General features: G+C 30.9%; 2 protein-coding genes across 3 annotated transcripts in view; both read left to right on the top strand.

Moving 5' to 3' along the window:
• LOC143071740 (sorting nexin-27-like) overlaps positions 1 to 22,781 on the top strand; it is a 56,392-nt gene extending 33,611 nt beyond the window's left edge. For both annotated transcript variants that reach the window (XM_076246260.1, XM_076246261.1), the window contains 8 exons: positions 211 to 312; positions 5,471 to 5,549; positions 7,638 to 7,798; positions 8,761 to 8,850; positions 13,185 to 13,334; positions 14,445 to 14,573; positions 15,163 to 15,232; positions 16,231 to 22,781. In XM_076246260.1, the coding sequence (XP_076102375.1) occupies positions 211 to 312; positions 5,471 to 5,549; positions 7,638 to 7,798; positions 8,761 to 8,850; positions 13,185 to 13,334; positions 14,445 to 14,573; positions 15,163 to 15,222 (771 nt within the window). In that variant the 3' untranslated portion in view covers positions 15,223 to 15,232; positions 16,231 to 22,781. The remainder of the gene's footprint in view (positions 1 to 210; positions 313 to 5,470; positions 5,550 to 7,637; positions 7,799 to 8,760; positions 8,851 to 13,184; positions 13,335 to 14,444; positions 14,574 to 15,162; positions 15,233 to 16,230) is intronic.
• A 1,811-nt stretch (positions 22,782 to 24,592) lies between these two features.
• LOC143071739 (uncharacterized) lies at positions 24,593 to 27,657 on the top strand. The gene is made up of 2 exons (XM_076246259.1): positions 24,593 to 24,705; positions 25,734 to 27,657. Exon 2 carries the CDS (start codon positions 25,755 to 25,757, stop codon positions 27,597 to 27,599), a length of 1,845 nt encoding a protein of 614 aa, XP_076102374.1. The 5' UTR covers positions 24,593 to 24,705; positions 25,734 to 25,754; the 3' UTR covers positions 27,600 to 27,657.
• Positions 27,658 to 27,946: the final 289 nt, after the last annotated feature.

Below are 27,946 nucleotides of genomic sequence, written 5' to 3'. Positions count from 1 at the left end.
GTTTTGGAAATACTTACTAGCCTGAATGAAAGTTACTAGACTGGTGCATCAGACTACAGGTACAAATGTAGTTGCTATTGGTGCAGATTAAACATATGCAACCATATCATGCTGCTCACCGCAGCATTCCTATTATTTTAACAGGAAATTTTTAGACATGTTTTTTACAAATGAATGAATTTAGATAAAAAAATCTTTACAATTTTACAGGATAGTTCAAATTCTGGTGTAGAATTAAAAGTACTGTTGCCAGACAGAAAAGTTTCGACAGTGACGATACGACGGAATGATACAGCTGATCAAGTATATGAGGTAATTTTAACAAAACAGTTTGAAACCTTTCATGCATTTTTATGCCCCCCTTTGACAGTAGATGTGCGTCTAAACACTGCTAAGGAGTCCTTAGTGCACTAAGGACTTATAACATGCCACTAAGGACTAGATGGGGTGCTGTTACATGTAATTTCTTTTCATATTATGGTAGAGAATGATATTTAATGCATAAATTTCAATTTTTGTTGAAAAATAATCATAGATAAATAAGATATTCAACATTATTTAGACACGTGCCTGTATTTCTTTGATGTGCCGAAAATCAATGAACCGTTTGACACGTGTCAAATTACATAACTGATTACACGGGAATCATGCTATTTGTTGTGTTTAATGGACAAGATTGGTAAAGTTGGATACTAATAAATGAATTGTTGTTGAAATACTATTAATGTGAGGTTTTTTTCAGAATGAAGAAGTATTTTTTCTCAAGTGTATTTTGTAATTATTTTTTGTAAATAATAAATTTGTCTCCAGAGCAACATATTATATCTAATGAAGGTTGTTTAATTTTATGTTCATATTAATAAATGACAGAATATATATATTTCTTTTAAATATTTTAATTCACATTTATATATATGTTAAATGTTCAAAATCGCGGCTGTGTTCGGGCAACCCTAGGTCTTTTTGTCTGGCATAGTTTCTTGGCAAGTCTTTGGGGTAATGGCATAGTAAAGTCATACAGAGTACTTGTCACAGTTTTTTCTTTTTCTGCAGTCAATCTTGACTTGTCACTGTCTTTCATAAGTTTATGAAAAAGACGATCTTTTTGGTCAGCTGATTTTGTAAGCCAGCATTGATACAATAATTGGTGGCGCTTATAGTATCCAAACAGCAGGTAATTGCCTTGGCTGTACAGTGCTCGTCTTAAGTCGGCAAACTCCGGCTTGACTAGTTCGTGGAGAATTTTAACAAGTTCTGGTGTGCTTTTTGGTTTCCAGTTAATCGCCGTTTTGAACACATGATTTATTGATTCACAATTGTTATTTGTCCATAAATCACAATGCTGAAGCTGATTACGTGGTTTTAATACATATTCGTACAATCGCTCTTTAAGTTTTTGAAAGTACGTGTCGAAATTTGGGTAAGAGACAGATATGTTTGCTGCTTTTTTTCGTTGAACTCATCATGATCTTGGGCTGTGATAAGTCCAGTAGCACCGAAAATTGGATTTAATACTTCGTAGCGTTCTTTGTCGTTGGAACCAAAATGACACAGAAATTAATAACTATAAGTTACCCTACGGCCTTCAACAGTGAATAATGCACATACCACATAGTCGTTATTTCATAAATTATTTCTTACAATATGTTAAACAAATAATTTTGTAATAAAAAAGAATACACTTTGGATTCCCTTCTAACAAACAAGATCTTCTTAAAGAAAACTGAATTAAAGAAATATTATTTGAAAATATTTCTGTTGGTCTTTTTCTTTTTTTTTAATTTTCAAATCATGTGGTTAAGGCATATTTTCAAGGCATTTGTACAAAGCATTCTCTTTTTCTGTCAACATTATATCTTTAACTCTAAATGAATATAACGATTTCAAGTAGTTTTTTTTTAGAAAAGAAATTATAATATGTTCCAGTGGCGGATCCAGGGGGGGGGGGGGGGGTTCCGGGGGTGCGCACCCCCCCCCCCCTTTATTTTTGCCGATCAATGCATTTGTATCGGGACATATGTTTTGCACCCCCCCCCCCTTTTGCCCTGGGTGCCCCGGGATTTCACGGAGTTGCCAATCTCTGTGTATATATGTCTCTGGTGGAACATTTTGAAAAAACATTTATTGCTTTCATATTTATATATTTGAAATAAAACCTAATCTGACTAAAATTCGTTAAATGATTATTTTCAACTTCTTCAAAAAAAATGTCAAATAATTTCAAATAAATAAGTACCGTATGAAGCCTTTGTAAACTAATATCAAACTGGTTGAAAACTAAAAAAAAATGTCAAACAATTTCAAATAAATAAGTACCGTATGAAGCCTTTGTAAACTGATATCAAACTGGTTGAAAACTGGTGATTTTGATAAACCCCGAGGACGCCATATGATTTTTTTTTTCAATTCAATCGTTCATCGTACTAGAACGTATAAAGCAGTATTAGAAAGTGGAAAAATAAAAATCATTATTTATAGTTTTTTTTCGGAATTTACTCATGTTTTAGTGAAACCATTTGTGTATATACACGCATCTTTGTCGGAACTAAAATAAAAACAAAAAAGTTATAAATATATATATCCATTTTGTCTTCATGTCTCTTACATAAACATTTTACCAAGCCGACCACACTCTTTCTTATTACTTGGCGCACATCAAGGATAAAACCTATGGCAAATAACTTTGTCGGGAAATAAATGAAACAAAAGCAAAATTATTTGTCCTTTTAATAATTTTAAATAAAAACAACACATTTTATTATGATAATCAAGTATTAATCTTTTCGATATAATTGTTTATTACTTAAATTAAAGAATATGATTGTTTAATCAGTTGTTATATTTTTTGGCACGTGTCAATCGGTTCATTGATTTTCGGTATATCAAAGAAAAATAGGCACGTGCCTAGAAAATGTTGAATATCTTTTTCATTTATGATTATTTTTCTATAAAATTTGAAATTTATGCATTAAATATCAATCTCTAACATAATATGTAAAAATAACACGTATAACAGTAGTCCTTCTAGTCCTTAGTGGCATTGCATAGTCCTTAGTGCACTAAGGAGTCCTTAGCAGTGTTTAGACGTACCGGATGTGCAATATATACTAGTATGTTTTCCAGTTCATGTGTCCGTCAATTCCTTTTCTGATTTAAGTTATTTTTTAAGGTTGATTAAATTTTTTGTTTAAGGTAGATTGTTTTCACATCAACTTGAAACTAAGTACACATGTTCTTTATGAAGTGAACTGTTTAATATGTATGCCAAATTAGGATTTTGACCTAGATTTCATGGTTCACAGAACATGGACTTTTCTTCTTAGGACCAAAGTTAATTGTGTTTCATTTTACTTGTTTCCATTTGATGGTTTTTGAGTGTGTCATTCACTTGACTGGTCTCCATTTGATTGTTTTTGAGTGTGTCATTCACTTGACTGGTCTCCATTTGATTGTTTTTGAGTGTGTCATTCACTTGACTGGTCTCCATTTGATTGTTTTTGAGTGTCATTCACTTGACTGGTCTCCATTTGATTGTTTTTGAGTGTGTCATTCACTTGACTGCTCTCCATTTGATTGTTTTTGAGTGTGTCATTCACTTGATTGGTCTCCATTTGATTGTTTTTAAGTGTGTCATCCACTTGACTGGTCTCCATTTGATTGTTTTTGAGTGTGTCATTCACTTGACTGGTCTCCATTTGATTGTTTTTGAGTGTGTCATTCACTTGACTGGTCTCCATTTGATTGTTTTTGAGTGTGTCATTCACTTGACTGGTCTCCATTTGACTGTCCTTTGTTTTTTCAGTGGTTTGACATATAAAAAAGAAGATGTGGTATGATTGCCAATGAGACAACTCACCACAAGAGACCAAATGACACAGAAATTAACAGCTATAAATCACCATACGGCCTTTAACGATGAACAAGGCCAACATAGTCAGCTATGAAAGGTCCCTAAATCACAAATGCAAAACAATTCAAATGAGAAAATTAACAGTCTAAAAAATATACAAAAAACAAAAACAAAATATTTGAAACACATCAACAAACTACAACCACTCAGTGAATTGTAGGCTTCTGACTTTGAGACAGGCACATACATACAGAATGTGGCGGGTTAAAAATGTAAGCGGGTTACCCCTCCCATCCCCTAACCTAAGCTCAAAGACAAATGCATCAAACGAATGGATAATAACTGTCATATCCCTTACTTGGTACAGGCATTTTCTTATGTAGAAAAACACTATCCCTGTAAAAATTAAGCAGATATTTAGTAAATAAATGTAGAAAAAATAGTAATACAGATGGCAATTTGTGCGGTAAACTACCTTTATCAGGAAGAGTTTATTTGTAGTTATGTTGTTATATTGTTTTCCAGGAAGAGTATTCAAGTACTTTATTTTTTATATTTTTTTATATAGAAATAAACTTATTTGACTTTATCATGTATATATAGATACAATCAAGACAGGATGGATCAAAATGATTATTCTTTTTGTTTATTTTTAGATAAACTGATCTATTTTTATGAGAATCATTCTTTTTTTTAAAAAAAGCACAATGTTTTGTTTAACAAATTGTTCATGTGTTAGGGAAAAGTTTTTTTTAAACCCTAAACATAAAGCTGAAAATTTTACTGAAATATAAGTGATTGTCAATATAAATTGCTACCCTTAAATCTACTACTATGGTATGTTTTTACACATTGTAAATTTTGTGTGTCCTCTGAAAACTCTAATGATTGCCCCTTCTATATCATCTGAGTTTACCATTAATTTCTGTTGGAGTTCTTATTGCTAAATCAAGTCTCCTGTGTTTTCTTTGACTGTCTATTGATTGTCTGCTTATCTTTTTTCCTTTGGCCATGGTGTTTTAGTTTTAGGTTTCCCACTTTTTATCTCCTCTCTTTTTCCAGTAAACTGTTTTAAGATAATATAAAAAAAAAATGAAATTTGATTTCTATACATGAATGGTATCTTCAGGCATTTTAGTAAAATGTTTTATTTGTAACATAGGAAAGAACTTGTTTATCATGCAGTGTTTAATCCTAATAAGTTGGCCATGAATATTAAAATAAGGAGACAGTTACTCATTAAAAACCAGAGGACAAAGATGTAAACAATTACAGGTCACCATAAGTCCATAAGAACTGATACCCTAGAAAACAAATCTTTTATATATATATATATGATAGCTCTGTTAAACTACAATGTAAATATCTAGAATCTAACTACACAACCAAACTACAAAAAGTGATATCTCTGTGGTGAATTGGCCGTGTCAGAATCTAAAGAATCATGGGTAATTTCATAGTTTGTACCCCAAAATGAAAATGAAGTCACATTGAATTTACATTGCTTATGACATCTGTAACCAATTATGACTTTTTGGTGTACACTTTTGAAAATTAAATATTGGCCATGATGCATTAGATTCTAAAGCAGTGAATTATTTTCTATATTTGTATTTTCAGGCTGTGGTTGTGAAGTTGAATATGTCAGATAAGGCTGCTTGTTGTTTTTATTTATTTGAAACTGTAGAATATAATTTTGGTAAGTTTACATGATAATGAAATTTTGTCTTGGAATAAATGTTACGTTTTCTTCAATATGTAAGGTGCAACATTTTTAGTATGATCATTTATGTAGATAAACTTAAAGGGGCACTAGCTGTCAAATTCATGGTCACTGATTTGACTTAAATTCTCATATTTGATTTATAACAATGTAAAACATTTATCCAATTTATCAAAAGTCTAAAATAAACAGTTTACAGAGCATGGGGTAGATAATATATAGGTTTGTTTGGTGTGTATTTTAGTCCAGACGCCATCTAATTAACTATCGATTTGGCCTCAGATGACCATATAAACGATGTAAACATAAATAAAGATATGAATAGATTAAACCAACACGTGCAATTGGATTTTCATAGGTCTGTTTGATTTTATTTTATAGATTAAAAATAGATGTTTCTCATTGCTTTTAACCGTATAAGAATGATTTTATGTGCATCGAATTAGTAATCAAATGATTTACCGTAGTTTCACTTTCATTGTTGACATTTTTTTTCTTTAAATAATCAGTACACATACAATGCATGCATTGTCAATTTCTAGCTAGGGGTCAAATTGAAGTTCACATGAATACGGATTTGAAGAGGTCGACTCATTCACTTGCAAGTGAATAACTAATTATCAATGTTTCTTAGCGTAATTTGACAAAATTGACCCTTTTTGGCTGCAAAAAATGAATTGTTATTTCACTATTTCACTTTCATTATTGATTGAACAAAAAAAAATCAAACTTTAGATTTTTTATATATCTTGTAGCTAGTGCCCCTTCAAGGCTGCATTGAAACAGAAATAATTCATTCTGTCTCACTTCATTACACAAACACAGAGATTATTATTGTGGCATTTGTATGAAAGGTGATGTGAAAATACATCTATGAGACAGCAATCCAACAACAATAAAAAAAAAAAAACACATCTAGAGTAGAGGTCAATATACAGTGTTCAACATGGGGTCCATACACTATATCAGGCTATAAATAGACCCATATCTTTAAGTTATAACAAATGAATGTCATCCTACATCCTAGAACTTGAAGCTTTTTCATCAGGACTGGCTTGTCTGTAAAAATGATATTTAGACGTCTTTTTTTTGTCTGATGTAATTGAGAGGTTTCTAAATATTGTCTTGTTAAAGTTTAATTAACAAATAAACATCTTCTTTTCTTCATATGATGAATATATCCTAATAGTTTACAAATCAGCATTCTGGACTTGCTTGAATTTTGTATGATTTAGAAACCCTGATAGTAACAAATTTTGTCTGCAGTTTAGACATTAGAAATCAATGGTTAGTGCAAATTTGAGACTGATTGAACAAGGCAATTGAGTGATCAGTTATAATCCTGTGAAGCTTCAGAAAAACATTATGTAATTTATATTAAAGTGTTATATAATGTTTGTAGGTCTTCAATGTTATTTTTAGAAGTGGTGAAATAAATTGCTTCTAATAGCATCAGAGATTTGAAAATGACAAGAACTAATCAGTTAAAACATATGCTGGATTTCAGTTGTAATTGAATCAGATATAGCTGCAAAGACTAAAAACAATTTATAACACATTTGTCTTGGAGTTATGAATGATGGGAGATGATTATCAAAGACACACCAAACAAACAACAAAAAAATTAACAATAATTCATACAAAGATTAAAAATTGCGGACTTACATGTAAATTTCTTTTATTTGAAAAAAGATTATTGTTAAAAAAATTCTGATAATACGAAAATCATGTAATATAATATATTTGTCTGTCTTTGCTACAGATAGGAATGTGGTCATTTCAAGATTTTATTCTGGATTCAAACTAAATGTGAACTAAAGGTAAATTCTAACATGCAATAAAGAAATAAAATGCAAGAAATTTATCATATCTTCTGCCTTTATTTTGCTAATAGATTGTAGCATTCTGACTGCAAAGTTAGAACGATCACAACATATTGCAAAGGTTAGTTGAGCATAATATTTGATAGTTTCAGAATGAGAGGTACATTGTAGATTTGGAGCATAGTATAATACACATTAGGACTATCAAATTTTTAAATATAACATGAATTTTCTTTTACAGACAGAAAATTGCAACCAACAGAATTTCCTCATAATATTTATATCCAGAACTATAGCACTGCCACAGCAACATGTATAACGTTACGAAAATGGGTTTTCACATTAACACAAGAGTCCTTTCTTAATTCTGATGATCTGGCAATCAACTTTTTATATTGGGAGGTAAGGAACGCAGTGTGGATGTTTACATTATTTCTTTATTTTATGATATGTCAATCAACTATTTATACACTAAAGCAGTGCATATAAAGTGAAAAGATCAATTGTTTTTGTTTATTTCAGCCGAAATCAGTGAAATATTCAATATTTCATGTAAAAACAATCTATATCATTTAAAATTTAAGCTGATGTCTTGTGAATTTTATTTTAGAAAATTTTGCTTGCTTGGACCATAATTTTTCTTATGCCCTCGCAGTTGTACATGTGGAGGGGACATTAAGTTTTAACTGTGTCCATCTGTATTTCTGTACATCCATCCATATGTCCCAAAATTGGTTTCCTTTCTCTAACTTTAGTTTACCTCAACTAAATGTTATGAAACTTATACACAATGTTTATTACCACAAAACTGAGGTCAAGGTTGAATTTTGATGACGTCACTTTCACCATTCTAGAGATATGCCCCTTTACAAATTGAAAAAATTGCTGAATTTTTCATTTCTGTTCTCTTAACTTTAGTTTGTCTATACTTAATCGTATGAAACTTATACACAATGCTCATTACCACAAAACACAGATCAAGTTTGAATTTTGGTATCGTCATTTTTACTGCTCTAGGTTTATGCCCATTTACAAATAGAAAAGTTGCTGAATTTTTCGTTTCTGTTCTATAACTTTAGTTTGCCTCAACTAATGGTTATAAACCTTATACACAATGCTTAATACCTCAAAACTCAGATCAAGTACAAATGTGTTCATTTATACATGTATATGATATGCAAGCAGGGGCATCTTCTGTGTCCCATGGACACATTACCCATTTATGTTATTGTGCTTCAATATCATTTGGTATGTAAGTGAACATCAAATCATGTGCATTTTGGGTAGCACAGGAAGATGTGCCAACTTTTTTACTTGTTAACCTTGTTTGACCTATAACTTTGATGAAAATTTTGTTTTTATAGGCACTGGACAAAGTAAATACTGGTCAGATCAAAGCAGATGATAAATTATATGAGCTCAAATCATTACAAGAATCTAATAAAAAAGTAGAGGTATGTAATCATTATTGATATTAAATAGATAAGTAAACAGATTTAAAGTTACACTTATATTCTAAGCAAAAGTGCTTTCTGTAAGTCATTTAACAAAATAAAATTAAAAGTTGTTTTGATATTTTTAATATTAAATAATATAAATAAAAGTTGTATGAAAGTTCATTTGCTAAATACCAGTATTGTTATTAATGATATGAAAATATGCTGAATAGGCATTTTTTAGGAACTACAAAACAGAAAAAACTGCAGTTAGTGCTGAAAGGAAAAAAATATATCAATGATACTTAAAAATAAATTCTCTTTTGCTTACACATAGATTATTATTTTGGTTATTGACTATGAATGAACGCATCTAAAGCAAGACTTGACCAGATTTTGACCAATTAGACATTTTTAGTCGTTAACTTTTACAAAAATATTCTCCTCTGAAACTACTGGGCCAAATTAAACCAAACTTGGCCACAATCATCATTGGGGTATCTAGTTTAAAAAATGTGTCCGGTGACCCGGCCAACCAACCAAGATGGCCACCATGGCTAAAAATAGAACAAAGGGGTAAAATGCAGTTTTTGGCTTATAACTTACAAACCAAAGCATTAAGAGCAAATTTTACAGGGATAAAATTGTTTATCAGGTCAGGATCTACCTGCCTTGAAATTTTCAGATGAATCGCACAATCTGTTGTTGGGTTGCTGACCCTGAATTGGTAATTTTAAGGAAATTTTGCTGTTTTTAATCAGATTTTTGTGACAAAAATGTCGGTTATTGATTTGGGGATGTACGGTGGGCGGGGGATGGGCGGTCGGGCGGGCGGGCGGCAATCAAATGTTGTCCGTGCATTAACTCATGAACCGTTCAACCAAAGCTTTTAAAATTTTAATATGTTATTACTGACAACTATACGAAGGTCAAGTTCAATAATGGCGATTTTGACTTTTACCGTTCAGGAGTTATGGTTCTTGAAAGGCGGCAATCAAATGTTGTCCGTGCATTAACTCATGAACCGTTCAACCAAAGCTTTTAAAATTTTAATATGTTGTTACTGACAACTAAATGAAGGTCAAGTTCAATAATGGCGATTTTGACTTTTACCGTTCAGGAGTTATGGTTCTTGAAAGATTGAAAAATGGAGTTTTCAGTCGTGTCCGTGCATTTACTCATGAACTGTTCTACCAAAGCTTCCCAAATTTTAATATGTTGTTACTGATGACAGAATGGAGGTCAAGTTCAATAATGACGATTTTGACTTTTACCGTTCAGGAGTTATGGTTCTTGAAAGATTGAAAAATGGAGTTTCCAGTCGTGTCTGTGCATTTATGCATGAACTGTTCTACCAAAGCTTACGAAATTATAATATGCTGTTACTGATGACAAAATGGAGGTCAAGTTCAATAATGACGATTTTGACTTTTACAGTTCAGGAGTTATGGTTCTTGAAAGATTGAAAAATGGTGTTTCCCGTCGTGTCCGTGCATTTTCTCATGAACCATTCAACCAAAGCTTTTGAAATTTTAATATGTTGTTACTGATGACAAAATAGAGGTCAAGTTCTATAATGACGATTTTGACTTTTACTGTTCAGGAGTTATGGTTCTTGAAAGATCGTAAAATGATGTTTCCATTCACGTTGTTGCATTTACTCATGAACCATTCAATCTAAGCTTTTCAAATATTATTATTTCAAAATGTTGATACTGATGACAAAATGGAGGTCAAATTTGATATTGATGATTTTCACTTTCACCATTCATCAGTAATGGTTCTTGTGATATTGCCAGGACACAAATAAATGTAAATAAATCCGGTTTGCTGTCGTTGTGATAGCCTCTTGTTGGTTATTATCTTGAATATTATTATAGATAGAGATGAACTGTAAACAGCAATAATGTTTAGCAAAGTAAGATTTACAAATAAGTCAACATGACCGAAATGGTCAGTTGACCCCTTTAGGAGTTATTGCCCTTTATAGTCAATTTTTAACCATTTTTCGTAAATCTTAGTAATCTTTTACAAAAATCTTCTCCTTTGAAACTACAGGGTCAAATTTAACCAAACTTGGCCACAATCATCATTAGGGTATCTAGTTTAAAAAATGTGTCCCGTGACACGGCCAACCAACCAAGATGGCCACCATGGCTAAAAATAGAACATAGGGGTAAAATGTAGATTTTGGCTTATATCTCTGAAACCAAAGTATTAAGAGCAAATCTGATAGGGGTAAAATTGTTTATCAGGTCAAGATCTATCTGCCCTGAAATTTTCAGATGAATCTGACAACCTGTTGTTGGGTTGCTACCACTAAATTGGTAATTTTAAGAAAATTTTGCAGTTTTTGGTTATTATTTTGAATATTATTATAGATAGAGATAAACTATCAACATCAGAATGTTCAGCAAAGTAAGATCTACAAATAAGTCAACATGACCAAAATGGTCAGTTGACCCCTTAAGGAGGTATTGCCCTTTATAGTCATTTTTTACCAATTTTTGGTAAATTTTTGTAATCAAAAATCTTCTCCTCTGAAACTACTGGGCCAAATTAATCCAAACTTGGCCACAATCATCTTTGGGGTATCTAGTTTAAAAAATGGGTCCAGTGACCCGGTCATCCAACCAAAATGGCCGCCAGGGATAAAAATAGAACATAGGGGTAAAATGCAGTTTTTGGCTTATAACTCAAAAACCAAAGCATTTAGAGCAAATCTGACTGGAGTAAAATTGTTTATCAGGTCAAGATCTATCTGCCCTTAAATTTTCAGATGAATCGGACAACCCGTTGTTGGGTTGCTCCCACTAAATTGGTAATTTTAAGGAAATTTTGCTGTTTTTGGTTATTATCTTGAATACTATTATAGATAGAGATAACCTGTAAACAGAAATAATGTTCAGCAAAGTAAGATTTACAAATAAGTCAACATCACTGAAATGGTCAATTGACCCCCTAAGGAGTTATTGTCCTTTATAGTCAATTTTTAACAATTTTCATAAAATTTGTAAATTTTTACTAACATTTTCCACTGAAACTACTGGGCCAAGTTCACTATAGATAGAGATAATTGTAAGCAGCAAGAATGTTCAGTAAAGTAAGATGTACAAACACGTCACCATCACCAAAACACAATTTTGTCATGAATCTATCTGCTTCTTTTGTTTAATATTCACATATACCAAGGTGAGCGACACAGGCTTTTTAGAGCCTCTAGTTTGTTACTGTCTACAAATAAAACAGCAATACCAAACAGTGTTTTGCATTTGTGCCAATCTGCATTTCATTTGCGCCGATTACTTCTTTCATTTGCGCTGAAAATTTTCTTCATTTGCGCCGATATTTTTACAGTTAAATTACAGGTGAATAGATATAAGAAGATGAGGTATGAGTGCTAATGAGACAACTGACTATCCAAGTCATGTTATTTTTCATTTATCATTATAGACCTCTTCCGTTATCCAGTTGTACAAATGTTATGAATTGTCAATCATAACATGTAATAACTGTTGTCCCCTGCTCACCACGGGGAGGTGGAAGAATGCCTACTAGATACATCTCCAGACTTTTTCCTTGACCGTACCCGTAGTTCTTTAGCCTCTGTCTTTTGATCATCTGCCATAATGGTTATAATCGTTCTGTGGTTTGACAGTAGTCAGACCATCAGCTGAAATTTTTTAAAATCGGCGCAAATGTCATACTCCCATACAAAATACTCCTCTTGTGATAATTACATACTTATTGGTTTTTCTATTTTTTTGGGTCTCAAATGCATCAAATATATATGTCATACTATTCATCAAAATCCAATGTTATGTTCTCTGCTAAGATCAAACTCAGATTAAGTATTAATGATAGATAATTGATCATTGATCTAAAGTTGCTGTAACATACATTTCAAATGTTGAATATGAAGCCCTGTCCTTCAGTTTTGCAGTTCAATGATGTATAAACAATTGCTTTTAATGTTGTGTTCACAAAGAGTGTTTATAAAACTTAGGCCATTGAAGTATTATTTGCTGTTACAAAAGCAATCATATTTCATTAACAATCAGAATATGAGTATTTTCTCCTTCAGTCCTGCTTATTTTGGATTTGTTACACTGGTATGTTTTAAATCCATTTATTTAGGATAAAGTTCCTATGGTAAATAGGATATTTGATGACCATTTACATTAAACTCAAATGAAATTCAAACTAAAAAAAGATTGATGCATATGTTTTTTATAACTAAGTGGCGAATTTATATAATAAAAAAGAAAAGAAAAAAAAATATTAAGAATAATAATCAACAATTCATGTATAGTAAAATATTGTTAATTTTTTTTTTCTGTCTTATTTTTCAGTATTTAAAAATTGCACGGCATTTAGACGGTTATGGTGAAGTGATGTTTCCCCACTGTGCATGTGACTCCAGGAAGGATGGTCATGTGATTGCTATAGTAGGAACCAGTTGTTTCAAATTACAAGCCTGTAAAGCTGATGGTACATTAGAGGTGAGGAATGAAAGTTTATATTTAAGGGTATTAATGGGGATACCTTCATGAATAACGGTAAAAATTCTTTAAAATACATTAAAGGTAATTTTTGGTGCCTGACAATGTGTACACTTTCTTTTAGACAATAAAAACTTACTGATTTTGTGGCATCACATTTTCCCAAAAATGAAGCTAACAATAATAATTTGAGACATCTGACATGTCTGACGAATCACAATAAGGATATTTTGATTAATCACTGTAAAATTTCAAACAATTTGACGCTAACAGTAACCGAAATTCACTGTTTGACATCTGACGGTAAAGGGCATTACTACCTTCATGTAGAATACTGATCAGACTTCAAATGATTGTTTTATAATCACATTTAAGATTTTTAAAAAGGATTATATCTTTAATTAGAGGGGAAATACATTCATACTTTCCTATTGTTTATAAATATTAATATGACACCAACAACTAAAGCTTTTTTTATGAAATTAACAATTTTACAAACGAGATGTAGACTTATAGGTTACCAGGAAAAAGATAAACATAACTCTTAAAAACATAGTACAATGTACTATATATTTCAACAAAAATTTAAAAAAATCTGTAGTATAAAAGTTAGCTACAAAAACAAGGAGAAACTAAATATCTTGAGCAAATTCCAGACAATTGGAGATGGGTTGAAAAGTCAAATAATGAAACAATTGTTGACTTTTGATAAAAGTTGATACAACCTAAAGATCTGATATTTGCCTTATCTATTGGCCTGGTTGAATATAACTCAACAGTCACAATGTATTGAGATGTATGATATTTATGTTTCAGTTACAATGTATTAAATTATATGATAATATATATGATATTTATGTTTCAGTTACAATGTATTAAATTATATGATAATGTATACGATATTTATGTTCCAGTTACAATGCATGAAATTATATGATAATATATATGATATTTATGTTTCAGTTACAATGTTTTAAATTATATGATAATATATATGATATTTATGTTTCGGTTACAATGTTTTAAATTTTATAATAATGTATATGATGTTTATGTTTCAGTTACAATGTATTAAATTATATGATAATATATATGATATTTATGTTTCAGTCACAATGCATTGAGTTTCAGTGGAATGATATAAAAGGTTATGATGTTGAAGAAGAAGGAATGACGTTTAGTTTTGAGTATGAAAGACCAGGGAAGAAATCACGAGTTGTTCAGATATTAACTCCTTATGTAAGATAATAGTAGTTTATTTAAAATTTTACTAGAAGATGCCCACGAAATTGCAGTAGAATTGGGCAAGTGTTAAAAAAAAGAGTTTTTAAATTTCACTGGCAGTATGTTGACTGAGCATGCGCAAAAGTGTTTAAGACCTGGATGGATAATGGTTTCGGAAATTGAGTTAGTTTCTCAATAATTGACATTTTCTGTGGAAAAAAAGATTGATTCAAAGACAAATTTAAGAAGAACATAACACTACATTTATACGTCATATCACAAATATTTTCAACTTTATCCTTTCAGAGGAGATGCAGCTAAATGCAATATATCTCTTCCTTTAGAAGCTTAGAAATTCAATTAATAAAACAATTAACTTAATTTCAAATCAATGTTTAAAAATGAAATGATTTTTTAATTGATACAACTTTTCTATTTCAAGATTCAAAGGTTATAACATAAAGAAAAAATTTACAACCAATCAATCTGAAAGTTTCTCACATACAACATTAAATTTTGAATTTTAAAAAATCTTGTGTTTTGATTTATATTTTTAACATGTCTATTGCATGCATTGACAGAATTTTTTATTTGTTTTTTGCAGTATATATATATGAAAGATTGTTTTGATCGCATACATGAAGAAAAAGAAATGGAAGAATGATAATTACTAGGTAATAAAACTGTTGGTCTTCTGCTTACAGCTACCTGTACTGTGTGTATTCAGGTGTGAAAGCTTCTTTATTGATCGGAAATGAAAATGAAATTGAAATATTAATGTTTTGCAATGCAGTTTATTTCCTTAGTGATAAAAGCATAAAAGTGGATTCAGCTACAAATGGGAAGTTAAATCTGATATATTGTGTAAAGAAAGTGCTATCCTTTATGCATATTAAGAACCAACCCAACAACTCTTTGGGGGATCCATTGATGGCATGTTGCAAGGTCAAATTTCTATCCCTATCCAATATACCCTCATTTTCCAGTGGCAGTCTAAATTTTCCCAACCTTCATCTGGAACAGCTTCTATTACAGGACCTACCTATCATATTTATAAGTTACCTTGGTCATCTCAACGAGAATGATTTTCTTGCTTGAGCAGCTATGGCAAAAGTAACAAAAGCAATAGATGCTGAGATGACCAATGATAATCTGTTTATCGCTATTTTACGGCTTTGTTAATTTCATTGACAATGGCAAGTGTGCCCTTAGTTTCTATCTATAATTTTTCATATCACTCTACTGTGCTGAGAAAGGAAGTTATCAGTCAGTAAAATCAAAGGAAAATTTCATAAAATAGTTATAGTTACTGTAAATTTGTTCTCATCCTGAACATGTATGAACTATTTGTTACTGGACATTAAGCAATCAACAATCATCAATCAACTGTAATATTGATATTTGTATTGTTTAAACACTTGTAAAGAAATGTTTGGGTTTGTATAAATTACTTTACTTTACCTTTGTAGGTGAGAAAAACAGATTTAGAGATCAGGATGGGTTCTTTAAAAAATTCTTGTCTTTAATTTCAATATTTGAACTAAAATTAAAATTCAACCAACAACTCCAAATTAAGCTTCGACTGATTTGTGATAAATGAAAGCCAAATATATGATTAACTCTTATAAAAACTGTTTTAATGATTGTTAAATTTGTTATATTACTTTTGCAGATGAGTAAATGTTTCATCAGTGTATATCTAGTTAATGTGTTATCATGGTTATGGCACATTCAGTCAAGGGCACACAGCTATTACATGTGAAGGACCAATATCTAGCAGCTTAACAAGTCATCTGATGTCTCATTGGATAGAAAACTAGACTAAGATGTCATCTGTCATTTCATTGGTTACACAATATTCTTTTGTGAGTCATCACATAAGACATCAAGGTTCTTCCAGAGATATATCAAGCTACCAAGAAAACCAAACCTGGCATAGTGTTAGATGTTAGGAGAAAAATTTGTTCATGTTTAAGTCACTTTATCTACAGCTAATCAAATGTTTCTTTATGTATGCTTGTTTTGGTCAACTTTTCTGTAAAAAAAATTCTGCTGCATACTCACAACTTCAATCGACTTATTATTATTAATAGTAAGTCTTGGTTACAGAAACTAACCAGGCTATCTAAACAAAGGTCAAACAGGGGACCAGATGAACAATAAATTATTCACCTGTGTCATAGTATTTATAGATTTATTAGTTGTTCCAGTATATGACATATGTTAAAATAACCTTCCTGCTTTAAAAGGAACAACATCATCTGGAAATATATTCAAATCATATTATGCCAAAGAACCATAGTGTCTTTCTGGTCTAACATGTGTTTGTTGGTGTCTGTCTCATTGACATTTACCCCACATGTCCCTTTAATCATTTTCCATATACTTGAAGTACTGTTTACCTTTTCATTAATTCAGATTACAATGTTATTTACATCTTTGGTATTGCATGTTTTTTATAAAAACACATCTACGCTTAAATGTTGAAATTTTAATTATAAACAGGAAACAAGGCAAGGTATTGTGATCACTTAAGTAATTACATGTTAGGGGGTTTGAGCAGTCCTGATAAAGGAAGGCAAAACCAGAAAAGTACTGCACATGAAATCTATAAGATGTTGTTTTCATTTAATTTAATTATCTTCATGATTTAGGTAGTCCAACAACAACTCATTTATTGTATGAAAATTGTGAGGACGAGGGCATAGGGCAATAAAAAACAAATTGGGTATAAAGCAAGTATTTTTTTAATAACAATTTTTTGCTGTTTCAGAATCTAATGCATTCTGGGTAATATTTTCAAAAAAGTGTGCACCGAAACGATGCGACGTTATTTTCATTTTGGTATACAAACAATGAGATTACCCATAGTCCTTTAGATTCTAAAAAGGCCAATTGTGATTCAAGATTAGAAAAGTTTAAATGTAAATTGAGGATTGTAGTGATTGTTGTGTTGTTTTGTTAAGTTTCCTTATATGTGATTTGTTATTTATGCATAGAAACAAGTCAGGTTCTAAGGATTTATTATTATTGTAAATTATTTATTTATTGATCACGGCTTGTAGAGTGAAATATGGCTTATAAAATTGTTGAATCTTCTCGAAAGATTTTAAGTAAGGACTTGAACTTAACCCAGATATCTGTACAGTACAGCTATTTCTACTTGCAATTGTCACAAAATTGAATATTTATTATTTGAGGTCAAATTTGAAACTCAACCATTTTCATTACTACATATTTTCTGTAACATTTATCAATTAATGTAAAAAATATTATTGTTTCTCTTCATTTCTTGTTTATACTATAACTTTTGAGATTTTTATGTATGTGGGATTGCAAGAGAAACATGTAATATGATATATCCATTTACTGAAGCAGATTTGTATATCTTGAGCTTATATGGTATAGTAAAATGTAATAACTGTTTTTCATTTGTCCATCCTTATGTCTATCCTTATGTTCATTCATCTGTTCCACCTTTCTATGTTACAAGATTTCATTCAAACTTTTAAAAAATTGAATTTCCAATATATGGAACTCTATTTATTGATCCAAATGAATTTTAGGTTTCACCACATTAATTCTTATTTACAAAAGGGAGTAAGAATCTTGTTTCTTATTTGATAAACACTTATCCACAACACAGGACATTTTAAAGTTACACATATTATATGGATACTTGTCCAGTATGTTTAACATATGTTCATCTCTAAATGTCTATTTTTTTGTGTTGAGTTGTTAACTCGTAAGTGTAAACCCCACATCATTTTTATTTGCACTTGTTAAATTTTATTGAAGTTTTGGAAGAAGGTTTTGATATTTACTGCCATTTTTTACATCCTGTTTAATGCAAAATATGTTTGTTCATCTTTGCAAATGTGTGATTGAGACTCTACTCTTCTAGTTGAATTCATGAATTATTTATTGTGTCTTTTAACATTAATGTAATGAGTTTTGTTTTTTTGCTTCAGAAATTATATCAAAGAAAACTTTGTTTATTAAGCTTCATGTAAATTATTTTTTGCAGAATGTAAAATACAATTAGTTTTGTATAATTTATAATATAATTGTTTCACAAATAGAGAATAAGTGCTTTGATATTTCAAGAATGATATGTTATTGTTTACATCTATTGTATATGACAATGAAGTCCCAAACAAAATGGGCGCTTGTTCTCAGCAATAAAAGTTTTAAGATGAAATGAACTGAGAAAATTGGATAACATGGTTGATATTCATATTACAGATTTCTTAGTACTAAAATCTTGTTGTCTTTATTGTTAAATTATAGGTTTCATAACGAGTGAGAATGGGATATCACTTGATATCAACTAAAGTTATCTAATTTCAATATTGTAATAAACCGGCCTTTAATATTTTTTTAGTGTGACTTTTTCGTATCACGCTCCATGCAGTGATACAAGAAATATCTATTCATACAAGAAATAGATAACATGCCACATTCATAAGAGAAGTAGCATTTATCTTTCAACATTTTGAATAGTTTCTGTGTTAATGTGAAAACATACTGTTACAAATAGTTGTAAGTCAAAATTGATGATTTACATTATAGATTGAAAAATTGTTAAATCTTCCCTATAATTTGATTAATTTATGCAGAGGATTTAATTTCTAATAAGGTTTTTCTATCTTATTGAAATAATGTGCAATTGAACATAAGCCAAATGAGCAATATATATTATTGATATTACTTAATAAGATGGATAACAAGGAAGTTGAATTGTTTGTAATTTGTTATGATTGTTAACATTGCTGCAGTATGATACATTAGTTATTTTGGTGTGCACACTATGATTAATTACACAGAAAATAAAAGTGCTATGAATTTCTTCTTTGTTAGTTTGTATGTAGTAGATGTACCATATGTTGTACAATAAAAGTGCAATACATTTGGCATGCCATATTAATTTGTAAAAAATAACATTACTTCAATTAGCTTCTATGTATTTTTGTGTATTCTTGTATAATTTTTATGTGACTGTACTTAATCCAGATGGAACATTAAAGTATTAAGAATGTTAAGGCATTAATCTGAATTCCAATTAAGTTCAGAACTTGCTCAAACTATCCCCCTTTTTCAGAATTTTACATTTATATTAGTCTACAAGTCCTCAGCTGAATTTGGTTAATGAATGTCAAATATTTTGGTATGATTTTCATTTCACATACATGGATAATGTTAGGCTACTCGTAATACACTTATTAATTATAGTTTATACATGAGTCTCTGGGAGGACCAATGGTATCAGACCCTAAAAACATTTAAATACATATCAATAACGACATTAAATGTATGTTTCATTTTAACACTTTATTTTTATTGGCTAACATCAATCTTGTGTCATTGTGTTTTCATGATCCTAGCAAAAAAAAAAATGTAATTTTAAGTATTGAATGCTTAGCTTCTTTCAGTAATTTTATAGAGTTGTAAAAGTTTTTTATGTGCACACATTTTTTCCACGCTTCATACAACACGTTTACAACCCAATATATTAACAAAAAGAAGCATTCAATTCTTAAATAAAAACATTTTTCATCTAAACTTAGCTTAAATGTAGGAAGCTTACTACTTTAGATATAACAAGAACATTTGGCCAGAATGAGATTCTTGATATTCATTATTTATTTTTCTTTAAATGTTTAATTGTTGCAAGTTGCATTGACTTGTAGGCTTTTATATCCTTAAGTATATAAATTTGAATTTCAACGAAATGTCTTGTTTTCATGACATTAGCTTACTATATTCTATAGTAATCAGTTCATGTAAGTTAAGTTTTGTTGCAATTTTTTAATTAGAAAAGCCATTAAGTCTTTAAGGTTATTTAAGAAAAGTAAAATAAGTATTTCTGGCCCTAATGAATCGCAGTAAGGTTTAATATTTCATAAATTATAATCATTTTCCATAATTCATCATAAAGTGAAATTGCCAGCTTTTTATCATAGCTGAAAAGCTCAAATATTAGTACATTTTTTTTGGGGGGGAAAACAACCAGTTATATTCTGATTTATAGGGAATATCCCCTATGAGAGGTTTTGACCTGAATTTTGAAATTCATTATTATATAAAATGAGATAAAATTCATATAAAGCACATATATACTCATTCGAACAATGTAGTAGTAGAATAAAACCACTTATGGCCATATAACTAAAAACACCCCCATTTGAAACTTTTTTTAAAAGAAATATCCCTAGTATGATTAAATACATGTATTCTAGACCAATAATCACAAGCACTGGTGCTGTTTATATTAACATATATATATTGTAACTTTTACTATGAACTTTTAGCACATTTTTTCCCATAAATATTATATCAAATTAGGGTCAGATTCATTTAAATTTTGTAGTCATATAATTGTATTTTTATGTTGAGTTTCTTGCCACTTAAAGACATCAAGTATGAAGATATTACATTTGAAGGAACATTATGTGGCTTTTTCTTGCTCCATAATTTCACCATATCAAATAAAAATTTCATTTGTTATCAATTTTTTTTTACTTTAGAGGAAAGCTTTTTAGAAAGTGAATATAAGTCTAGTGTTGCTGACATAATTAGACTTGACAAATGCTGTCTTGCAAGATCTTTATTTTTATAGGTTATTAGCCAAAAAAGTCCACTGTCTGGACAATCTAGCTAAGTTAAAGTGACCTCATCTACAATAATTTTTTGTCAGTCAATAGATAAAAACAAAATTCCAGTTACTTGTGAATATGTACTGTTGAACAATGATTTTAATTCTTTGTTATTTCGTAAGTATGTGCTAGTCAAGACTATGAGATTTTGTCATTTAACTGAATTCACATCAATATGTGGCTGTCTTTACTCATTAAAAGGTATATGTTAAACTCCAACTGCAATGTACATATATTCAACATTCTTTATTCAAATCAGATTCAGTTTGAAGTTCATTAAATTTAGGGCTTATTTGGCACAAAATTGTACCTTCATTTTCTTGTTTAGTTAGATGTCATTCAACATCATAGCATATAGACACACGATTTCAACCATTATTCTGTTTATTTGTATACTTATTATCACTGCAGAGTATTGATCATATCCAACATATTTTTAGTGAAAAATATTGACAACTTTAAGAGTAAAAGACAATGTATAGTTCTTAAAGTTTATTTCTGAACACTACTAATCTTCATAAATACTGTTAGTAAGTTAGCATGTTGTAAATCAAACCTTGGATAAAATATGTCCCAGTGGCGGATCTAGGTGGGAGGGTTCTGGGGGTTAGAACTCCCCCCTTTTTTTGACGATCAATGCATTTGAATGGGGACATATAGTTGGAACCCCTTTTTGTTCTAGGTCCCTATTCCTTTTAAAAAAGGCTGGATCCAGTGTTGAACATCATATGTGGGATTTCTTGAATAAGCAATAGGGTGAAAGTTTGTATGGTACATGTAATATGTTGATGTTCACTATATATTTACAAACTACAGACATTTTTATATGTAGTATTAGACAACATGATGCAAAATCAAAATGTTATTTTAGATGATCTAGACACAGTATGATAAAAACATATATTTTAAAGTACTAGGTACTTAGAAATGTGATAGGAACAATCTTTAGGTAAATATGTATAGGATGCGAAAAGTAGGTTTAATAACTAAGACTTCTCATCTAATTTCTGGCTACAAAAGACGTAATCTGTGCAAGATATGTAATACTATATGAGATATTTGATATTTTTAAAACAGAAATCAATTTCATTTACTATATATTGGCTTATTTTTTAAACTGAATTTTAGAAGTTAGATATTTTAAATGAAATGGATACACAATGATCTCTTTGTCAAAATATATAAATAGTGTTGTTGATAAAACTGATTCATTCAAGCTGTTGAATGTCATTCTTTTCCAAATGAAATTATTTTGTGAACTCTTATAAATACTTGTATTGTTAACATTGTAACATACAGATATTGAGAGAAGCTCATTCTAAAGAGCCAACTGTTTACTTATCACACCATTCATGTGCTACAATAACTTCCCTTACAGTTCTGTTAACCTAACAAGATACACATGTATGAATGGAATTATTTGTTGTAAATGTGATATGTGTTTTAGAATGTCTGTGATTCATGACAGAGTTACCTCCTCCTACTACATTTCCTTATAAAGATGTTATGTTATAGTATTGTTATCATTAATTGTAAATAAAATAATTAAACAGTAATATTACATTTATTTCTGGTGTTAATTTTTTCCTCCCTACTTGCAACATCTCAGATAAAATATCTGTTCAGTCTTCATTCAATGTCATGCAAGTTAACATGTCAGTCTCATTCCAATGTCATGCAAGTTGATTTGTTTTTGTAATTTAACATTCCTTTTACTGAATGTGTAGTAGTGTTGTGCATAAGACATACTTCAAATGAATTGAATAATATCTTTCTTTAGCAATGGAATATAGAATTTGATGGAAGATTCTACCATTTATATGTGTGATATACCCATGGATATCAAAATATTTTAGTGGTTGAAGACCATGCAACTATTAATACAGATTTTGTCACTGATATTGACAATAGATGCAATTCACATGCATGCCAGGTGAAATAGAAACAACATAAAATACTTTCAAGTCACAGATATTTCCCTATCTGAATGTAGTTAAACAAAGTACAAAATAGGCAAAAACAATTATTAAACTTTCAATGAAACCGTGGATAGTACAAATAGAAGTGCAATTTTCATTTTTAACCTGTGTGATACAACAAGTGCATACAATCCTTTATACACACACAAGAATGGCATCTCATCAACATAATAATTACTAAAATCAACATTGCAAAAATACATTTCATCATTTTCCCATGTGGCATGACTCACAAAACTTGTGTCTCATAGCTTTGAAATGTAAATGTATATGAACAAATGTGTTACCATTTGTGATTTTAAATATTTTTCCTTCCAATTAATTAAAACAGAGCAGTCGTTTTTATGTGTTTGAGCTTTTGGTTTTGCCATTTCATCAGGGACTTTCCGTTTTGAATTTTCATCAGAGTTAAGTATTTTTGTGATTTTTACTTTTTCAATTAACAGTAAATAATAGCCTTCCAAACTGATAAATGAAAGGCGAAAAATACACGATGGACATTCAAACTCTGAAGATGTCTCTGTTGTAGATATAACATGACGGATAATTAACTCCATAGAAATGGGAAGCTTATATTATCTCTTTTGTCGTATAATTATGTTTTCAAGCGGCCCATTATGTCTATTTCTAGATGTTATTCAAGATGTGAGGGCAGATTTAACTGTATTTGTAGCCTTTATCTTAAGGTCGATGGGATAGATACTTTTGACATAGTCACAAAATTATGAACTGTTTAGTGAGAAAACATCATCTTTATAACGGAAAGTAAAGTTATAGAATACTGCTAACTTCTTTGCTTTCTTCTTAACGAGTTTCTTGTATGAAGTCAGCCATATTTGAATAAAGACGACAAAACGAGGAGCACGGTACGTTACCATGATAAAACCGATTGTTTGTTGAAATATATGTACTCCAAGCGGAACAAATATGTTATCAACCAATAAATGAAGCATCTTGATATTGTCAGTTTCAGAGATTGCTTTGTTTGATTCAGTGATGTTTGACAAAGTACGGTTATCCCTCCCTATGATAAGATATGTATATCTACTTGGCTGTTCTTTTTTTAAGAAATATAGCAGGACAAGCCCAATTTGTCTTTTAGTTTGGAATGGGGGACACTTTTTTTAAGATTAGAAAAGTCAAATATGTTCATACTATTGCACGATGAACAAGTTTTAGATATCAGATCTTCATTAAAACGAAAGAGGTTTCCACGTAAGGATTCTTGTGATTATATGATTTTCTAGTTTGTATGTAAATTGTGTTGAAAGACGGAGATCAGAATTCTTTAACTTTAACACATGTGTCATAGTTGTCTAAGGACGAAGAGAGATGATAAAATAATGTTATCTCTGTCTTATTCTTTACCCCCACAGACTTACCCAATTTGATAAAATATTATCATATAGGTGCAAAGTGCAGCTTTAATTGTTTTTGCTGTACAAGGTTATGTAATTATCAGTGTAATATTTAAATACCCCCACTATTAAGGAAGTCCATAGAACTAAAACGGTGAGTATTTCATAACCATGTAGTTCGTTTTAACTTCGCCTAAATGGCATTTGTTTACTGATAAAACACCTTATGTTATTGTTTTTCTGGGTTGCTACTGTGTGACATATCGACACCAAAGTCTCAAGTATTCGTTCATCAACTAGTCTTAAAATGTATGGGGGACATTTTTATTGAAGAGTTACTTTTAATACCAACATTTATCCCTCCCTATGATAAGATATGTATATCTACTTGGCTGTTCTTTTTTTAAGAAATATAGCAGGACAAGCCCAATTTGTCTTTTAGTTTGGAATGGGGGACACTTTTTTAAGATTAGAAAAGTCATAGAATATGAAAAGGATACATGTCAACTCGTACTTTCGGCAACTCGTACTCAGCCAACTCGTACTTTCGGCAACTCGTACTTCTACCAACTCGTACTTCTACTAAGTCGTACCCAATATTTTTTTAGCATTATAATATAAGTTTTCTACGTTTATATCAGTAGATATGGATATTTTAACTCCCTGAAGTATCCCAGTGCACCCTGAGGTAGATCCATAGAATATGAAAAGGATATTTTTTACTGAACATTGCGTTGACCATGTCTTAGTTTTTTCGTGTTAGTAGAAAATATTTTTAACATTATAATGCTTCATATTTTATTATTTACCTACTGATTTATCTACTGATAGGATTTGTATCTGAAAAAAAATCCTCAAGTGTCAAGGTGTGCTCGTATTTGAAGAGATTTTTTACTGAATATCGATAAACACGTTGTTTGTTGATGTGTTAACACTTTGTTTTTTGTTCTTTTTTTTTTTATATAAGTATGGCAGTCAGTTCGTTTTCCGTTTGAATTGTTTTACTGGTCATTATAGCTGACTATGAGGTATGGGTGGGTTATGACTAATATTGTTCCGGAGTAAGGAACCTATGATCTAGGGGTATAATGTTATTGAATGTTTCAGAAAACACTTTAATGTTGTTGTTTTCATATTGATTTTATACTATCCAAATACCCATTATCGTACTTTCACTTTCAGTTCACAAGTCACATAGGTGAAATGGAAACTCATTTCAAAATATGCGCATCTTGTCTTCAAGAGGATGAGAACGTATCATCATCAGAATGGTGTTGGAACTGTATGGAAGGTCTTTGTACAGAGTGTGCAAAATACCATAGAAAACAAAAACCATCCAGACATCACAAAATTGTTGTTTTTAACAACATTCCCAATTTTGATGTGCTACTGAGTTATATCCACACTAGTTGTCCTATGCACAACAACCAATCACTAGTGTTATTTTGTGCAACACATCGCGATCTTTGTTGTAAGTTGTGTGTAAATACGTCTCATGCGGACTGCAAACAAGTGATAACATTGACCGAGGCCGTCACTACCACAACCAACGATGATGTTGCGGAGAAAATCAAGTCATTGGAGCAATTGTTGGAAATCAAAACAGAAACCATACGAAAAAGTCTCGTAAGTCAAGGTGAAGAAGTTGTACAGAAGGTTCAGCAGATGCGAAAAGAAATTGACAAATATTTTGATAATTTAGAAGAAGAGGTGAAGAAAAATTTGGTAGTTCAGCATGAATCATATTTAAAGTTAGTTCACCAAGAAAATTATAGTGTTGAGGAATGTTGCCATGAAATTAAAATTATGAAAGAACTTATGGGTGTACTATCTGATGACATACCGATTGAAATTTCGTTTCAGTTTCGAAATGAAATGATAAAGCAATTACAAAATCATTATAACAAATTTTCGAGTTCAACCAAACAAGCCTTCCAATTCTTGTTTAAACCAGTGGACGTAATGTCTGTATTAGAAACAAATGTGAAGTCTTTAGGAGAAATATGCATCACCCAGATAAGTGATGTACGTCACGTTTCAGATAACCAAATTCCGTGCCAAAAGACAAATGAAATAATCTATGATAGAAAAAGCCTCCAATCTGACTCGATGGACAAAACTGGGTGTGATACAAAATGTGAAACGACTTCAAATGACAAAGAAAAGAAAAACACTTACAAAGGCAGCAGTGAAAAATTGAAAAAAACTTCGATATCAGGGGACCAGAATTCACAGAACGACAGAAAGAAAAGCACTGAGATGAATGTAGAACGAAGACCAGCAAAAGCTTCCCTTACTCACATACTCCAACTATCTGTACTAGGTTCTAATGTAACGTGTACAGAATGTTGTTACTTACCAGATGGAAAACTTGTGTTAATTGATACTACCGGTAAATTGGTTATGTCATGTAACGAAAAAGGTCGACAGTTGAAAAAGGTGCCTTTAACACAAGAACCTCTTGACATTTCGGTTTACGACAAAACACGACTCATAGTGGCTCTGGGAAAGGATGGAATACAATCGTTAAACATCGTATCACTACGTCCTCTTGGGAAAGTTATCAACCTTGGAGGTAAATGTACTGCTGTTACTCGTGACAATAAAAAGGTTATTGTTGCAGTTGATGATAAGCTGAAGTTAATCACAATAGATGGCACACTTATTCGTCATATAGATCACCCTGGGTTGGTTTGGTCTCTTTCTGCAGTCTTTAATGGCAAAATATACTACTCCGACTTTTCTGATGATGACGATGTTCTTCATTGTATCAACCTGGACGGTAAAAACATATTTTCTTACAATCACCCAAAACTTATTGGCCCAACAGGAGTTGCAGTGGATACGCACGGACATGTGTACGTAGCAGGACTAAGTTCTAATAATGTTCATCAACTAAGTCAAGACGGAACACTATTATCAATTATTCTAACGGAGGAGGAGGACGGTATAAAATATCCAAGAGGGATGGCTTATAATCGGGAAAAGAGGGAGCTTCTTTTGATAAATCAAGACAGGAAAATAATTCAGTTTTACGCTATTCATTGATGTTTTTTGTGTTTGCATATGAAATAAACATAATGAATAAAAAAAATCATTGAAACAATCGCTTTAAATAAACAAATGATTTTACACACTTTGTGTAAAACAGTGGCGAAAGATACCAGAGGGACATTCAAACTCGTAAATCGAAAATAAACTCACAACGACATGGCTGAAAAAAAGACAAACAAACAATTATTAGCACACATGCAGTAACACAACATAGAAAAATAAAGACTATACAACACGAACCCCACCAATTACTGGGGCTGATCTCAGGTGTTCCGGAAGTGTAAGTAGATCCTGCCCCACATGTGGCACTCTTCATGTTGCTTATGTTAGTACAAACCCGG

The sequence above is a fragment of the Mytilus galloprovincialis genome, chromosome 4 (assembly GCF_965363235.1).
Source record: "Mytilus galloprovincialis chromosome 4, xbMytGall1.hap1.1, whole genome shotgun sequence".
NCBI lineage: Eukaryota > Metazoa > Mollusca > Bivalvia > Mytilida > Mytilidae > Mytilus > Mytilus galloprovincialis.
This window is presented reverse-complemented; position numbering and strand designations above follow the sequence as displayed.

Bases quoted from the DNA above. Each gene is read 5' to 3' on its own strand.
- LOC143071739 (XM_076246259.1), top strand. From the start codon at position 25,755: ATGGAAACTCATTTCAAAATATGCGCATCTTGTCTTCAAGAGGATGAG.